Source organism: Salmo salar, chromosome 27 (genome assembly GCF_965601325.2).
Source record: "Salmo salar chromosome 27, fSalSal1, whole genome shotgun sequence".
In the NCBI taxonomy this organism is placed as follows: Eukaryota; Metazoa; Chordata; class Actinopteri; order Salmoniformes; family Salmonidae; genus Salmo; species Salmo salar.
The window spans coordinates 24,585,326-24,603,707 of NC_138317.1; the positions used below are offsets into that span (position 1 = coordinate 24,585,326).

The 18,382-nt window shown below is 41.8% G+C and overlaps 2 protein-coding genes across 3 annotated transcripts in view; one reads left to right on the forward strand and one right to left on the reverse strand.

Moving 5' to 3' along the window:
- Window positions 1-393: 393 nt before the first annotated feature.
- mrps18b (mitochondrial ribosomal protein S18B) lies at window positions 394-2,880 on the forward strand. Its single transcript, XM_014177985.3, has 7 exons — window positions 394-644; window positions 981-1,143; window positions 1,330-1,427; window positions 1,590-1,658; window positions 1,794-1,860; window positions 2,119-2,178; window positions 2,330-2,880. Exons 1-7 carry the CDS (start codon window positions 564-566, stop codon window positions 2,524-2,526), a joined length of 735 nt encoding a protein of 244 aa, XP_014033460.1. The 5' UTR covers window positions 394-563; the 3' UTR covers window positions 2,527-2,880.
- The window catches only part of abcf1 (ATP-binding cassette, sub-family F (GCN20), member 1), a 31,399-nt gene continuing 15,882 nt past the window's right edge, over window positions 2,866-18,382 (reverse strand). For both annotated transcript variants that reach the window (XM_014177932.3, NM_001173611.1), the window contains 16 exon segments: window positions 17,353-17,421; window positions 15,567-15,641; window positions 15,356-15,451; window positions 13,621-13,743; window positions 11,888-12,074; window positions 11,572-11,711; window positions 11,186-11,334; window positions 5,571-5,654; window positions 5,297-5,421; window positions 5,010-5,122; window positions 4,732-4,906; window positions 4,576-4,650; window positions 4,394-4,464; window positions 4,082-4,283; window positions 3,850-3,987; window positions 2,866-3,661 (listed from right to left, as the gene is read on the reverse strand). In XM_014177932.3, the coding sequence (XP_014033407.3) occupies window positions 3,495-3,661; window positions 3,850-3,987; window positions 4,082-4,283; window positions 4,394-4,464; window positions 4,576-4,650; window positions 4,732-4,906; window positions 5,010-5,122; window positions 5,297-5,421; window positions 5,571-5,654; window positions 11,186-11,334; window positions 11,572-11,711; window positions 11,888-12,074; window positions 13,621-13,743; window positions 15,356-15,451; window positions 15,567-15,641; window positions 17,353-17,421 (1,989 nt within the window). In that variant the 3' untranslated portion in view covers window positions 2,866-3,494.

Genomic DNA, 18,382 nt, shown 5'->3' on the forward strand with positions numbered 1-18,382 from the left:
ATCCAGGAATGAACTAGAAAGGGAGGGACTTGGTATTTATACCCTGTGACGTTTTTGACGTCATACGCGTTTTCGAGCATGCGCTTTCTGGGGTTTTCATGGTAACAAAATGGAGTTTTTGATCACGCGCAGTTGAAGAACGACCTTCATTGTCCATCAAGGACAGAAAGAGGGCGTTGCACACGTTTTGTACATTCTCTTTTCAATTTCTTTCACGTCTCAAGTCTATTGTTGCTTATCAGTAAAAAATTGAATCACTATCAGTGATAACTCACAAAATATGTTACTTGTACTTGGTTATAATATCACATTTGGGTATAAATTCGATTGTAATATTTGTACAAAATGGCTGCGACGCACTCGAGCACGTTGCCTGCCACACCCGCGGACACTATCAAAACCTTGCCCTTAAATTTCAAATGACGAAATGAATAATGAAATAAAATTCATAAAATAGGTTCCTTGAAGTCCAAAATGAGTTTCTTTGGTCATGCACACAAATAAATAATGTGCTACTTCACCTTTCACCTGTAAACTTTCAACCCTCAGCTGTGAAAGGCAAAATGGCAGCATCCATACGAGGCGTTGGAAGGGTTTTATGCCGCGTGACCCCTTTGCTTTTACAGAATATTCGGCAGAATAAGGTACTTCACAATTCATTATTTTCTATAGTGCGTCAGGTAAGCAAACGCTAGGACTTCTGCTGCACACCTACGTTACACATTTAGATCATGAAACAGTGACCGAACTACTGTCGGTAGTTCACTAGCCAGCAGTGAACTACAGCAGCTAATTAAGTTATAGAGCTAGCTAGTTAGAAACATACCTGTGCATCATCCAATACAACACCAGTCATATGTTTCACATAACCAGTCCATGCTAAATTATTAGCAGTATTGTCTTGTGTACAGTACACTGTATTTGCATGTTTCATACTTGACTGACAGTCACAATATTTGTTTGGTTTCTATCTTCCAAAGAGTGTACCTGTCAGGCTTTGCACCCAGGCTGTGTTTCCAGGTGTGCAGTCCAGCCTCTCTCTCTGCACTGCAGCCTCACCTGAGATCCCCAGTGATGCCGCTGAGGCAGAACAGGCGCTTGCCCGCTACAAGGACAGACCATGGGACTACCTGGAGAGCGAAGGTATGGAGATTAGACCTTGAATGTCTACTCTACACACTTTTTTTAAAGGGATGGTTCTGCATACCCAGACAAAGTATGCTCAATGGAGAATCTCCATGCAAGTAGTCCAGGACTAGTGTAATTAATTTGTTAATCCATCCATAAGTGAGCATTGACTTGGTGTCCATCCACCTCTCCTATTTGTAGAGTACATAGCGCTCTATGGAACCAGTCCAGTGTGGTCTGACTACAGGAGGAACCACAAAGGCGGGATTCCTCCTCAGAAGACGCGCAAGACTTGCATTGTACGTGTAACAGAGCTGGTTCTGTGACAGTTCTCTGAGCTATTACCCAGGCTTTGGGGAGTGCACAGATGTCTTCCATGATGCTGTCTGCTCTATAACCCCATATTATTATATTCTCCACTAAACAGATGTGATTGCAACCTCACTTTGTTTCGTTTTCAGAGAGGAGACAAGATATGTGGGAACCCCTGTCCAATCTGTCGAGACTCCAATGTCATCATCCACTATCAGGTCTGGTCTCTCACTCATGGAACACACACATTGTGAGCAATGGAATATTAGATTACATTTGATTGGTTTTGTTCAGTTGACTTAACAGGCTATTCAATTTTGTTTGTAAATCAATGGCCCATTGTCTTCCTGTAGAATGTGAAGCTACTGCAACAGTTCATCAGTCCAAATACAGGCATTGTGTATGACTCCACACGGACAGGTAAGATATGTTCAATTTACCTAATGTATACAATTCTATGAATGAATCATCCATGCTGAATTCAGCAGGTGTTATCTAAACGCTTGCTGGTGTCATCAAAATAAGTTATTTGATTGACAAACACAGTCGACACTGAGGCTGCCAATGGGTGTTTCAGTGACTTTAAAACATTTCTCCATGAAGTAAACAACCTTTTGCAAGGTTTCAGGTAACTAAAGTGCCACATTTTATATTATCTCCGTCTACATTTTTATCCAGGAGTGTGTCAGAAACAGCAAAAGCAACTCAATCAGGCGATTGGCACTGCAAGAGACCATGGTAAGTTCAGCCTCTGTGACTAAGGAGCAGAATGCTAGAGCGCTACAGTAATAATGGAGAATTGCATTTTTGTGACCAGCCCAGTGCTTCAACAAGGCCACCAAAACAGAAAATGTAGTTCTCTACATGACATTGTCCATATTTTTTCCAGGGCTTCTACCCTTCCAGGTTCCTCATGTGGACTTCTCAGGAGAGGACTACTCCAACTGCCATGACGCAGTGGGCTCAACCCCTCCTCCCCCCACCATTACCTCAGGTGATCCTTGGTACCGGTGGTACCACACCATACAGCCGGACAAGACTGAAGTGGCTAAAGTCAAGAAGACCTATAAGGCATATTTGAAATAGATGAAAGACCTACCTGAAATTGATGAGGGAGTATCAGAGGAATTATGGTGAAAGTTTGAGGATTTAATTTGGTGATTCTGGACAGAGCACATTTTGTATATAAAACAAATTAGTGTCAAAATATTCAGATTGTTAGACAGTGTTTTGTTTTTGGACCTTAGACTAAAAATATGAAAGGCAATTTAGCCTTACGCTAAAACACATCACAGATTAATTCCAGGCTACAATTTATCAGCTCAGTTACAGTACATGCTACTATATGGACCATCCATGAGTAATCTGTCTAATCTCATATCCATGGTTTTGTATTTAAAGAGCAAGTGGTACAATAAAAACATGTAAGATGCAAAATCATTTATTTCATTGCCTTTTTGTCTGTAGGAAATACTTGATAATACAGGTATGTTTATTCCCAGTTAAGAGCTCTGTTTCTACATGTATGGAGCCAGTGGTAATGTATTGCCATTTCCTCTATTGTAAGTACTTCAGCATATTGCTTTCTTCCTGTCCCATCGCCCCATGAGACATGCCTATTCGTTCAGTCAAATTCTGAATTCCAAATCACCCCCTTGCCCAAGACACTTCTGGATCCTATCTTTTCAGATCTACAGGTGTGTGTATATAGGGGGGCAAGGGGGCAAGTTGTAGTTCTGAAAATGTATCTCATAGTACACCAGGGGTGCGTCTGAATAATCCAACGTGGCTTCCTTGACTTCAGCCATGATGTTTCCAAAAAAGTTCAGAATGATCGAGGAGACGAGGAAAGGAAGCCACTTTAGACTATGAAGATGCACCCCAGCATCAGTGGTGGGTTATATTGCATTACATTTCTATTTCCTCCTGGGGTCTGTTCAAAATGGCACCCTATTCCCTACATAGTGCAGTACATCTGACCAGGGCCCATAGTGTTCTGGTCAAAAGTAATGCACTATATTAGGGAATAGAGCCCTGGTTCTGCTGTAGGTAGGTCACTCCTTGACCTTGTGGACCAGGGTCTCCCCCAGTGATTCCAGGACCTCCCGTTTGTAGTCCTCAAAGTCTCCGTCTATCTGGTTGACGGACCGGTCCTCCACCACCCACAGCTGACAGGCTGTCTCAGTGATCAGCCGGGCATCGTGACTCACAATGATCACCGCTGTGATTGGACAACAGGGAAGAGGATATAACCATAAGATATGAGAAACACTGATGTCCAAAGTCTCTACCAAAGGGCACTATCGACAGCATGCAAATTATGTGTTTGATGTTGACCGGCATTTTATTTATGCCATCACTACGCTACTTTCTGATCCTACATTTTAACAAAAATAAACATCCTCATACCTCCTTTGTACTCGTTGATAGCTTCTGATAAGGCATCGATCGACTCAATGTCCAGGTTGTTAGTAGGCTCATCCAGGATGAGAACGTCAGGTTGCCGACAGGCCAGCTCAGCAAACACCACTCTGGCTTTCTGACCACCTGTATGGAGAGGAACAAAGAGAAGACATTTAGAAGAACAGATCGACACACACTGGATGGTGTGGATGCGCGCGTGCATGTTTCTAATCCTAACCTGATAGCTTGGAGATCTGGATGGTGTGTGCGTGGCTCTCCAGTCCGAAGCGGCCCAGACACTTCCTGCTGTCCTGGTAGGGCAGGTTGAAGTTCCTCTGGAGGTACTCTGTAGCTGCCTCCTCCATGTTCAGCTGGTCAGCATACTGCTGGTTGAAGAAGCCCACCTTCAACCGATGGTTCTTTCTCATCTCCCCCTTGGACTGAAAGGCCAATCAACACACATTTAGCTTGACAGTTACACCCATCAGTACACAAACAGGTGCTGTATTTGTATATATAGATCATATGTATTGTTTGAAGGGAAACATACTGGATTTAACCTGCCCGTGAGAAGTAGTAATAGGGTACTCTTCCCGACTCCATTGGGTCCAACTATACAAACTGAACAAGGGGGGCAAAAAACAAAAAAAAGAGTTAAGGTATAGTATGGAGGCTAATGACCAGAAAGTCCAACGTGTCGCAGGTATGCAAACAGAAAGGATTTCTACTTACTTCTAGTCTCCATGTCGATACCAAAGTCCACATTCTTGAAGAGGGGTTTGTGTCCCTCAAAGGCAAAGTCTACACCTGAGACAGAGAGCAGAGGGTTAAACAGGGATATACAAAAAGTGAGAGGGGAAGAGGGGGAAAAAAAGAGGGAGAACTCACTGTGCAGTCCGAGGATGGGAGGAGAGAGAGAAGGGGGGTTGGGGAAGGTGAATTTGACAGTGTACTCTTTGGGTCGTTTGAGCAACTCTGTAGCTTCCTGACTCTCCTCCTCCACTCCTCCCTTCTTCTTTCCCTTCGCTTGCTTCCTGGTCAAGGCTTCCTTAGTCTGCTTCTCCTAGAGAGCGAGACAGAAAGCAGTGGATGATGGGAGAAGTACAGAGACAGAGACGGATCCAGGTAGAACCATGTCTAAACAGAGGTAGCTGTACTGTACTCACGGCCTGTTTGGTGGACTTCCCTCCAGCCTTGAGATCTTTGAGCTTCTTCTCCTGTTTGTCGTACTGTTTCTGGAGCTCCTTCTGCTTCTGAACGTACATCTTCTTAAACGTCACTGAGAAACGGAGAGAGAGAAGCTTCAATCTATAGAACATGGATCTAACTGCAAGTGGCTCTGGATAAGAGCTCCTGCCAAATGTAAATGTGTATAGAACTAGTCATATACATTCCTTTTTTAATGTGTTGTTTGTGGGGTAGGAGAAAGAATGTACATCGCTAATAAACTCACGGTAATTCCCTCTGTAGTAGTAAAGTTTCTGGTTGTCCAAGTGAACTATGTCAGTACACACATCGTCCAGGAAACTCTGGTCGTGAGACACGATGAGGAGAGTCTTCTTCCAGCCCTGAAGGTAGCTAGGAGAGATTAACATATTAGCCACTGCAGTGGTATCATTCACAGATCCAGGGCAGAAAGAAGACCCATTGAGTAAGCAGCTGCATGTTGTGTGGCCCTGTGAAATAAATTATATTTAAGTAAAAGACTGTGTGTGGTGTGCCCTTACTTGTTGAGCCAGATGACAGCGTTGAGGTCAAGATGGTTGGTGGGCTCATCCAGCATCAGCAGGGTGGGCTCCATGAACAGAGCTCTGGTAGGAGAGAGCCACTGGAAGCTTAGAATTCATTTTCACTGTTTTTATCTACGTTACACTTTCGTTCATTTTTATTCTCTGTAAAAGTGACTTTGTAAAAATGCACTTTGAATTACGTTTGACTTGACCTGCAGAAGTAGCTGAAGAAAAAAAAAATATTGAAGAAATTCCCATATTGCTAAAACCTCAAAATCAAATCCTTTCAGATGTATAGAATTGCCCTGGGAGGGCTAAGGGGTCAACAGATATGAGCTTAATTTGACCTATATTTTAACAGCACAATCCAAGATGGCAGCAAGTCGTTTGTGACTAGTAGTTTTCAACCTACTAATAACCTATTAACTAACAATGGAACAAATCTACAATTTCCTTGTTGTGTATTGCAAACTATTTAGTTTTGCTGGTGTAAAGATCGTGGGTCTCCCTCAACCTCGGATAACTTTTTTTCCACTATTTGCACTTCTTCACTTGAAGTTTACCAAAGTAACCCTCTCTCTGGCTGGTCTGGGTTCTATCCTCAGCTTTCCCTCTGCGGAGTGTCTCATCCAAGCTGCTTCTCTTCGCTCTCCACCTGGCTGTCAGAGGCAGCTCAACAATCCCCAAGCCCTTCTCTCAATCGACCCCCACATACATACACACAGGCCCTCTCTCACCTTACCTTTCCTTGGCCTCTATTTCTTACAGCTCTCAGAAAATTACAATTTGTGGTATTGCTTTGTGCACTGACTTTACTGAACTCTGGGTGAGTACATCTGAAAATGTGCTCTCCCGCCCATTAAACATTTTGTCTGCGGGAACTCGCTCTTTCACTCGGTCCACTCGTCCAAGTGCCGATGCATTTGGGGCATGATGTGAACAGTAAGAACTTGTGTCACTACCAAAGTCTAATGTTTTTAAATGACTTTTGTACTGTCTGGAAACTCACTTGTAGAGTTAGCTTGCAGTAGGTCTCTTAAAAAAAGAGAAGCCGTGCAAAGTTATTAAACAGAGGTGCCTAGTTATTCTTCTGTTGTTGATATCAGGTAACATGCAGCCTAACCCTGGCCCTGATATGCAATGTCTCCAAACCCACTCTGATGTTAAATCTAGATCTGGTCTTGGTATTTTTCATTTAAAATGTACGCAGCCTGTTGTCAAAAATTGTTGGGGTTAGGATTTGGGCTAAATCAATAATGATGCAATTGTTTTTCCTGAAACCTGGCTCAGCAAGTCTGTTCTTGATAAGGATATTTGTATAAATGGTTACAATGTGTAATGCACTGATCAAGTTAAGGTGGGGGTGTGGCTGTATGTAAAGACTAAATTCGTTGTAAGTGTGGCAAAGTCTGAAACTATTTGGAAACAGTTGGAATTTCTTGCTTTGAATCTTGAGAATTCAAAGGGTCTCTTTATAACTGTGATTGGCTGTTATAGACCCCCCCCCCCCCCGCTCTTGGTGATGCTTTTTCTTCTCTGATGAACCTTGTCTAAACTTCTTTACAGTGTAATGATCTTGATTGGTGATCTCAACTGGTGTTGGTTAAAGCCATGTCTGATGAGTTTAAAATGTATTGTAATTCTCTGACTCTTACCCAGTTGATTAACTCACCCACTCACCCAAATCTCAAATGTCCAGATAAATCTACCCTGATTGATTAGATATTGACAAATGGTCCACATAAATATTCTGCGGTTGGTGTTTTTTGTAACGATTTAAGAGACCATTGTGCTGTTGCTGTTAGAAATACTAAAAGGTTACTAAGACAAACCCACGCTTTATTCATAAGAGACATTTCAAGAGTTTTATTGAGCAGGCTTTCTTTCATGATTTGTTTTATTTTGACTGGAGCAAGATTGAACTTATTCCTGATGTGGAAACTGGAAATTCTTTCATGATGGTTTTCTCCAAATAGTAAACAAACATGCCCCATTCCGCAGGTTCGGGGTTAAAGGGCGGGATAATGCATGGTTTTCTGAGCTGTCTTGTATTATTCACAAACCTCATCTAGCCTGTGCTAAAGCAAGGAAATCATGTTCTGATGCTGATTGGCTTCTTTTTAGGCAGCCAAGAAACAAGTGTTCTTTTCTTCTCAGGAAGTCCCAGTCTGAATATTTTATGTCTGTAACCACTGATAACCTGAATAGGGGGCAGTATTTGCACGGCCGGATAAAAAAACGTACCCGATTTAATCTGGTTACTACTCCTGCCCAGTAACTAGAATATGCATATAATTGTTTGATTTGGATAGAAAACACCCTAAAGTTTCTAAAACTGTTTGAATGGTGTCTGTGAGTATAACAGAACTCATATGGCAGTCAAAACCCTGAGACAAATCCTGACAGGAAACTGAAATCTGATGTGTGGATATCACTTCAAACATTTGCCATTGAAACACACAGGGGCTTGTGATTCATTTAGCACTTCCTATGGCTTCCACTAGATGTCCCCAGTCTTTACAAAGTGGTTTGAGTCTCCTACTATCATGGGGATGGGCCATTACCATTGTGACGTCGGCGCCCATGGGTACTCTCCCTTTTCGAAACGTTTTGAAAGACAATGCAACCGTCCCAATGGAATATTATTGAAGCCCTGGTTGAAAAAGCCCCTAAAGATTTATGTTATACAACGTTTGACATGTTTGAACGAACTTACATATATTTTTTTTGCTCATTCCTGACGACAAGTCAGACGCACACGGTACATTTTCACTAGCCTTCGGAGCGCGCTAACACTATTGGGACATAAATTATTAACTTTTTTGAACAAAACTACATTTGTTATGGACCTGGGATTCCTAGAAGTGCCTTCTGATAAAGATAAAGGTAAGGGATTATTTACAATAGTATTTTTGATGGTTGATCGTTCCAAGATGGCTCCAACATTTATAGCCTAGACTTTTTTTCTGGGCATACCACGTCGTTTATTGCAAAGTGTGATTTCCCAGTAAAGTTATTTTTAAATCTGGAAAAGAGATGGCATTCAAGACATGTTAATCTATAAGTCTTTGAATGACAATATTACATTTTAACAATGTTTTCGAATAGTAATTTTGTAAATTGTAGCACTAATTCATCGGAAGCATTTGCGGGAAAAGATTTTCTGAACGTCATGAACCGATGTAAAATGCTGTTTTTATATATAAATATGAACTTTATCCAACAAAAAATGCATGTGTTGTGTAACATGATGTCCTAGGAGTGTCATCTGATGAAGGTTGTCAAAGGTTAGTGCTGCATTTAGCTGTGTTTTGGGTATTTGTGATGCATGCTAGTTGCTTTGAAAATGGCTGTGTGATTATTTCTGGCTGGGTACTCTGCTGACATAATCTAATGTTTTGCTTTTGCTGTAAAGCCTTTTTGAAATCGGACAACGTGGTTCGATTCAGGAGAGGTGTATCTATAAAACGGTGTAAAATAGTCATATGTTTGAGAAATTGAAGTTATAGCATTTATGAGGTTTTGCATTTAGCGCGACGCGATTCCACTGGCTGTTGATTAGGGTGGGACGCAAGCGTCCCACTGGCCCAGACAGGTTAAGTCTGCCTGGTAACAGTAATGTCAATGAATTACCGTTGTGTATTGAAGGACTCTGTTGCTGTATATGACAAAACTGACATGCTGAATTGTATCAATGAGCACTTTGTATCATCTGGTAGGCTGTTTGATTCAGTATCCTCTGTCTCTGTACAACCCTGTGTGGATGAACCAGTGAGAGCTGGTCAAAGTTTGATCTTTTGCTATTCTGAGTGCAGGAGGTACATAAAGCCCTGAAAATCCTTACAATCAGAGAAAGCCTGCAGGTCCTGATCTTCTTGATCCCTGCTTTTTAAAACTGGCAGCTGACTTCATAGGTGAACCACTTACATATCTGTTCAATCTAACCCTGGAACTTAATGAAATTCCAAAGATCTGGAAATCAGCATTTGTCCTACCACTTTTAAAAGGGGGAGATCCAACTCTTAAATAATTATAGGCCAATCTCAAAGCTGTCACCCCTGGCGAAAATACTTGAAACCCTTGTTAGTGAACAGCTAAAATAGTTTTTATATACTAACTCTATTTTATCAATGTACCAAATCGGGCTTCAGGAAGAAGCATAGCACAATTACAGCAGCCATGAAGGTTTTAAATGACATCACTGAAGCCCTTGACAAAAAAAACAGCACTCTCTCTCACTTTTTATTGATCTCTAAGGCTTTAGTTACAGTTGATCATGCTATACTGAGGCAAAGAATGTCTTTCGGAGTATGCAGTTGCATGGTTTGCTAACCATCTGTCTGATAGAACTCAGTGCACTCAATTTGATGGACTCATGTCTTACATTTTCTGTCTGAAATGTGTGCCCCAAGGCTCTACTTGGTGCCCTCTTATTCACTATTTCTATAAATCATTTAAGACAAAAATTAGCAAAATGCGCCACTTCACTTTTATGCTGATGATACTGTTATTTATTGTTGTGCCTCGTCTCTCACAAAAGCTATCCAGAACCTTTTTATACTGTTCAACATACATTGTGTCAATTGAATCTTATCCTCAATACTGACAAAACTAAACTAATGGTGTTTTCTAAAACAAGAAATAGACCTCAACCTTTCACCTATTACTGCCTGTCAGGGCAATGAGATTGAGACTGTAACCGCATATAAATATCTTGGAATTTTAGTTGATGACGGTCTCTTAAATTGCATATTCAATAATATACAAAAAATGTTGGGATTTTATTTTAGGAATATGGCCTGTTTTTCTTTTGAAGCCAGAAGGAGGCTAGTATCAGCTACATTTATGCCTATACTAGACTACGGAGATATTTTATATATAAATGCTTCCGCTCAGTGGTTGAGATCAATTGACACCCTTTACCATGAAGCATCAAGATTTATTTTAAACTGCAAAACACTTACGCACCACTGCACTTTATATACCAGGGTTGGCTGGCCTTCTCTAGTCACTCGTAGGCTCAGTCACTGGTATTTACAAAGGCATTTTGGGTTTACTACTAGGGCTTTTATGTACTCTGAGCCATCGGCTTAGAACGCCTTACAAAATACTTCTCAACTGGAAAAACTTGTCCCTATTGGTGTTTTTAAATAATTGATGAATGATTGAGGCTGATTCCCTCACCTGTCAATGCTTTTAATTTGCTGTTTTATGATTTTGTTATGCTCTTGTGACATCTGTTTTTTTTACTAGATTACCTGTAGTTTTTCATGTCTGTCTAGTTGTGTAATGACTTGGTGCTGCCCATCTTGGCCAGGACGCTATTGAAAAAGAGATTTCAAATCTCAATGAGCCCTTCCTGGTTAAATAAAATAATTTGAACTTTAAGTCCATAGGGTTGCTTGATTGGTGGTTAGGTTATTAGCTGGCCAAAAGTATGTTACATGAAAAGCGCAATACTGTTAATATAACCATGTGTTAGTGTGGGTTTTCAATTAATTTATTTGAATCATGAAACTCATCTACATTTCCTGTAAATTCTCAGCAACAAAAGAGTGATCGAATTAAGATCCTACACCTGTAATTGGAATTCAGAAAAAAAAAAAACATACCTGGCTAGTGAGACTCTCATCCTCCAGCCTCCAGAGAACTTCTTGGTAGCTCTGTTCTGCATCTCTGGGGTGAAGGAGAGACCAGCCAGGATACGACGGGCTTTAGCCTCCGCTGCTGCTGCCCCGATGATCCTCAACTCCTCATAGACCTGGTTGAGACAGACACACAATATGTACACATGCAGTGGTTTAGTCGATTGACAGATATTACATTACTATCTGAATGCAGGTTAAGAGACCATGACTCTTTTTCCAGTTACCACAGTCTGAATGAAAACCTGACCCCAGCCCTGTATTCAATAGACTATCATAGCAATTAGGAAGTGAATATTTTGCCTGGCAGATCTAAGAGTATATTAGGGTTCAATGTTGATGCTTCCCCATACCTTGTCCAGTCTCTCAGCCACACTGTCTTCTCCTTTCTCCAGCAGAGCCTGCAACTGTCTCTCCTCCTCTAGGAGCTTCAAACGCCTGGTGTCTGCCTTCAACACAGCCTGGACCGCTGGGGTGTCATCCGCCATCACCTCTATGGCGATATGGAGAGCACGACAGGGTGTTAAAGGGAGAAAAGACGGTGGGGGTGAAGTGAGAGGGGAAGAGAGAAAGGAAAGGAGAAGAGGGGTAGAGAGGATAAGGGAAGGAGACAGAGAAAGGTATGATGGGGGGGGGGGGGGGGGGTTCTTTAGAGGACAGGTGACATACCTTGCTCACAGAGCAGCACGTCGATGTTAGGAGGGATACTGAGAGCTCTGTTGGCAATATGTTTCAGAAGCGTGGTCTTCCCCTTCCCGTTAGGTCCAACCAGACCGTAGCGTCTTCCTGCCACCACCAGGAGGTCTGCATTGACAAACAGCTCTTTCCCGTGAGCTGATATACTGAACCTCTCCAGCTGGAGGAAACAAAGAGCAGCACATTAAAACACTGAAACCACCACAGGTGAACTCTGATACCCAGAACTTTAGGGCTTCCCACTTGACATTCCATAAGGAATGGTTGAAGGGACTACCTCCTCATACTCACACTGTGTGCTTACAAAGAAACACAATACATAAAGTGCAATGTTTCAGTTACATAGACATTCAGCCATTTGATGAATCCCAACAACCATCCTCGTCCGTACAACCATTCTTCTTGTGGGTGATAAGACGTTACACTACATGAGCAAAAGTATGTGGACACCTGCTCGTCAAACATCTTACTCCAAAATCATGGGCATTAAGTTGGTCCCCTCCTTGCTGCTATAACAGCCTCCACTCTTCCAGGAAGGCTTTCCACTAGATGTTGGAACATTGCTGCAGAGACTTACATCCATTCAGCCACAAGAGCATTAGTAAGGTCAGGCACTGATGTTGGGTGATTAGGCCTGGCTCCCCAAGGTGTTCGATAGAGTTGAGCTCAGGGCTCTGCGCAGTCCAGTTCTTCCACATCAATCTCGACAAACTATTTCTGTATGGACCTCGCTTTGTGCACAGGAGCATTGTCATGTTGAAACAGGAAGTTCCCCAAACTGTTGCCACAAAGTTGAAAGCACAGAATCATCCAGAATGACATTGTATGCTGTATCATTAAGATTTCCCATCACTGGAACTAAGGGGCCTAGCCCGAACCATGAAAAATAGCCCCAGACCATTATTCCGCCTCCACCAAACTTTACAGTTGGCACTATGCATTGGGGCAGGTAGCTTTCTCCAAATCCAGCTTACTCCGTTGGACTGCCAGATGGTGAAGCGTGATTCATCTCTCCAGAGAACGCATTTCCACTGCTCCAGAGTCGAATGGCGGCGAGCTTTACACCACTCCAGCCGACACTTGTCATTGCGCATGGCAATCTTTGGCTTGTGTGCAGCTGTTCGGCCATTGAAATCCATTTCATGAAGCTCCCAACGCACAGGTCTTGTGCTGACGTTGGTTCCAGATGATTTTTATGCGCTACGCGCTTCAGCACTCAGCGGTCCCGTTCTGTGAGCTTGTGTGGACTACCACTTCACGGCTGAGCCATTGTTGCGGCTAAACGTTTCCAATTCACAATAACAGCACTTACAATTGACCATGACAGCTCGAGCAGGGCAGAAATTTGACGAACTGACTTGTTGGAAAGGTGGCATCCTATGACGGTGCCACGTAGAAATTCACTGAACTCTTCATTACGGGCCATTCTACTGCCAGTGTTTGTCTATGGAGATTGCATGGCTATGTGCTCGATTTTATACACCTGTCAGCAACAGGTGTGGTGGAAATAGCCAAATCCACTAATTTGAAGGGGTGTCTACATACTTGTTTGTGCCTGTGTAATATAATATAAGAGAAAGATAGAGATGTGTGTCGATTGAGTACTATTGAGTTTTTCTTCAGTAAAATAACTAACTATGTTCTATGTAGTTCTCTCAATTCTTCAGAATAAAGAAACACTAGAAGAGTTGAGAGGGTCAGGTCACCTTGATATCTGATGCGTTCTCCAGCATGGCCTGCCTGGAAGACAACTCAGCCTGGGACACGGAGAAGTCACCCTCAATGGCGTTGGCAGCACGCACACTGGCTACCTGCTTCTCATACTCAATCTAGAAACAGAGGCACAGACACACACTTCCAATTAATAAAATGCTTCTGTCTCTGGTTTGGCCCAAAGGCTCTCAAAAGGTCAATATTTGTAGTGTATATACAGTACCAGTCAAAAGTTTGGACACACCTACTCATTTGAAGGTTTGTCTTTATTTTGACTATTTTCTACATTGTAGAATAATAGTGAAGACATCAAAACTATGACATAACACATATGGAATCATGTAGTAACCAAAAAAGTATTAAACAAATCTAAGATATATTTTAGATTATTCAAAGTAACCACCCTCTGCCTTGATGACAGCTTTGCACACTCTTGGCATTCTCTCAATGAGGTAGTCACCCAGAATGCTTTTCCAGCAGTCTTGAAGGAGTTCACACACATGCTGAGCACTTGTTGGCTGCTTTTCCTTCACTCTGTGGTCCAACTCATCACAAACCATCTCAATTTGGTTGAGGTCAGGTCATCTGATACAGCACTCTTCTTCTTGGTCAAATAGCCCTTCTACATCCTGAAGGTGTGTTTTGGGTCATTGTCCTGTTGAAAAACAAATGGTCCCACTAAGCCCAAACCAGATGGGATGGTGTATCACTGCATAATGCTGTGGTAGCCATGCTGGTTAAGTAGGCCTTGAATTCTAAATAAAGTCACCAGCAAAGGACCCCCACACCATCACACCTCCTCCATGCTTCACGGTGGGAACCACACATTCGGAGATAATCCGTTCACCTACTCGGTGGCTCAAAAAGACACCGAGTTGGAACCAAAAATATCAAATTTGGACAGATTTCCACCGGTCTAATGTCCATTGCTTGTGTTTCTTGGCCCAAGCAAGTCTCTTCTTATTGGTGTCCTTTAGTAGTGGTTTCTTTGCAGCAATTTGACCATGAAGTCCTCATTCACGTAGTCTCCTCTGAACAGTTGGTGTGTCTGTTACTTGAACTCTGAAGCATTTATTGGTGCTGCAATTCGAGGTGCAGTTTTGTGCCGATTTCTGAGGCTGGTAACTGATGAACTTATCCTCTGCAGCAGCGGTAACTCTCGGTCTTCCTTTCCTGTGGCGGACCTCATGAGAGCCAGTTTCATCATAGCGTTTGATGGTTTTTGTGACTGCACTTTCAATGTTCTTGAAATTTTCCGGATTGACTGACCTTCGTGTCTTAAAGTAATGATGGACTGTCGTTTCTCTTTGCTTATTTGAGCTGTTCTTGCCATAATATGGACTTGGTCTATCAAATAGGGCTATCCTCTGTATACCACCCCTACCTTGTCACGACTGATTAGCTCAAACGCATTAAGGAAAGAAATTCCACTATTTAACTTTTAACTAGGCACACCTGTTAATTTAAATCAATTCCAGGTGACTACCTCATGAAGCTGGTTGAGAGAATGCCAAGCGTGTGCAAAGCTGTCATCAAAGCAAAGTGTGGCTACTTTGAAGAATCTAAAATATATTTTGATTTGTTTAACACTTTTTTGGTTACTACATGATTCCATGTGTGTCATTTCATAGTTTAGATGTTTTTACTATTATTCTACAATGTATAAAATAGTAAAAATAAAGAAAAACCCTGGAATGAGTAGGGGTTCTAAAACTTTGGTACTGTTACCATTTTCTTTTTCTTCTTCTTCTCCTTCTTGCTCATGTTGGCAAAGGGGTCGTCACCTTTCTCCTGCTCCTGCTCTGCTATCACGTCTTCAGCACACTGACAGTAGAGAGGGACAGAGGGAGAGACAGTGAGTTAGACGTTCTAAGGTGGCTCTACATGCCATGTATGACCCTTCCATACAGCAGACTCAGATTAGATGATAAACACACACCTTCATTGTGTCATCTTCATCGTCATCACCCTCTTCATCTTCGCTGCGCGGAGGGCGAGCAGGTTTGTTCATCCTCTGAATGGGACAAGTAACACAGCATTATGGTAATACAGAAACTACCCTGACAAGAGATAAAGTGCTACTGTGACCCATATACCCATATGCATTATATTGGCCTAGATAGTCACACAGTATAGTGCATTCAGAAAGTATTCACACCCTTTGACTTTTTCAAAATGTTGTGTTACAGCCTGAATTTAAAATGGATTAAATTGAGATTTTGGGTCACTGGCATACACATAATACCAATGTCAAATTATAAAAAAAATGTAAAGCTGAAATGTCATGAGTCAATAAGTATTTAACCCCTTTTGTTACAGCAAGCCTAAATAAGTTCAGGAGTAAAAGTTTGCTTAACAAGTCACATGATAAGTTGCATGGACTGTGTGCAACAGTGTCTAATATGATTTTTGAATGACTATCTCATCTCTGTACCCCACACATACAATTATCTCTTAGGTCCCTCAGTCGAGCAGTGAATTTCAAACACAGATTCAACCACAATGACCAGGGAGGTTTTCCAATTCCTCGCAAAGGGCACCTATTGGTAGATGAGTAAATTAAAAAAAACACATTGAATATCCCGTTGAGCATGGTGAAGATAGTAATTACTCGTCAGATGATGTATCAATACACCCAGTCACTACAAAGATACAGGCTTCCTTCCTAACCAAATTGCCAGAGAGGAAGGAAACCACTCAGGGATATCACCATGAGGCCAATGGTGACTTTAAAACAGTTAGAGTTTAATGGCTGTGACAGGAGAAAACTGAGGATGGATCAACATCGTAGTTACTCCACAATACTAACCTAATTGACAGAGTGAAAAGAAGAAGCCTGTACAGAATAAAAATATTCCAAAACATGCATCCTGCAACAGGGCACTAAAGTAATACTGCAGAAAATGTGGCAAAGCATTCACTTTTTATCCTGAATACAAAGTGTTGTATTGGATTTGCCCAAACATATTACTGAGTATCTCTCCATATTTTCAAGCATACTGGTGGCTGCATCATATTATGGGTATGCTTGTAATCGGCAAGGACTGGGGAGTTTTTCAGGATAGAAAAAGAAACTGAATGGAGCCAAGTACAGGCAAAATCCTAGAGGAAAACCTGGTTGTCTGCTTTCCACCAGACACTGGGAGACGAAATCACGTTTCGGCAGGACAATCACCTAAAACACAAGGTCAAATCCACACTGGAGTTGCTTACCAAGTTACAGTTTCAACTTAAATCTACTTGAAAATCTATGGCAAGACCTGAAAATGGTTGTCTATCAATGATCAAGAACCAACTTGACAGAGCTCGAAGAATAATGGGCAAATTGTTGCAAAATCCAGGTGTGGAACGCTCTTGGAGACTTACCCAGAAAGACTCACAGCTGTAATCACTGCAAAAAGTGCTTCTACAAAGTATTGACTCAGGGGTGTGAATACTTATGTAAGTGAGATATCTGTATTTCATTTTCAATAAATTAGCTAAAATGTCTAAAAACATGTTTCACTTTGTCATTATAGGGTAGTGTGTGCAGATGTGAGATTAAACATTTGAAATTCACACCATAATAACGAAAACATGGAATAAGTCAAGGGGTATGAATACTTTATGTAGGCACTGTATGTTGCTAACCCATTATATTTCCTATAGAATGCCATCCCTACAATCCAGAAGGAAAACTGTTTTACACAAAGTTTGTGTCGTTACCACTGGAGCTCTTCACTCACCTTGGGCTGTTCCTTCTTGCCTTTCTTTGGCTGAGGCTTCTCGTCCTCCGCTTCATCCTCCTCAGTTGCCTACAATAATAAAATAATAATAATACAGTTGAAGTTGGAAATTTACATACACCTTAGCCAAACACATTTAAACTCAGTTTCACAATTCCTGACATTTAATCCTTGTAAAAATTCCCTGTCTTAGGTCAGTTAGGATCACCACATTATTAAGAATGTGAAATGTCAGAATAATAGTAGAGAATTTTTTATTTCAGCTTTTATTTATTTCATCACATTCCCAGTGTCTCAGAAGTTTACATACACTCAATTAGTATTTGGGCGCATTGCCTTTAATTTGTTCAACTTGGGTCAAACGTTGAGGGTAGCCTTCCACAAGCTTCCCACAATAAGTTGGGTGAATTTTGGCCCATTCCTCCTGACAGGGCTAGAGTAACTGAGTCAGGTTTGTAGGCCTCCTTGCTCGCACACGCTTTTTCAATTCTGCTCACAAATTTTCTGTAGGATTGAGGTCAGGGCTTTGTGATGGCCACTCCAATACCTTGACTTTGTTGTCCTTAAGCCATTTTGCCACAACTTTGGAAGTATGCTTGGGGTCATTGTTCATTTGGAAGACCCATTTGCGACCAAGATTTAATTTCCTGACTGATGTCTTGAGATGTTGCTTCAATATATCCACATAATTTTCCTACCTCATGACGCCATCTATTTTGTGAAGTGCACCAGTCCCTCCTGCAGCAAAGCACCCCCACAACATGATGCTGCCACCCCTGTGCTTCACAGTTGGGATGGTGTTCTTCGGCTTGCAAGCGCCCCCCTTTTCCCTCCAAACATAATGATGGTCATTATGGCTAAACAGTTCTATTTTTGTTTCATCAGACCAGAGGACATTTCTCCAAAACGTACGATCTTTGTCCCCATCTGCAGTTGCAAACCGTAGTCTGGCTTTTTGAATGGCGGTTTTGGAGCAGTGGCTTCTTCCTTGCTGAGCGGCCTTTCAGGTTATGTCGATATAGGACTCATT

Bases quoted from the DNA above. Each gene is read 5' to 3' on its own strand.
- mrps18b (XM_014177985.3), top strand. From the start codon at position 564: ATGGCAGCATCCATACGAGGCGTTGGAAGGGTTTTATGCCGCGTGACC. The intron at 645-980 runs GTACTTCACAAT...TATCTTCCAAAG, and splicing joins AGAATATTCGGCAGAATAAG to AGTGTACCTGTCAGGCTTTG. The intron at 1,659-1,793 runs GTCTGGTCTCTC...GTCTTCCTGTAG, and splicing joins ATGTCATCATCCACTATCAG to AATGTGAAGCTACTGCAACA.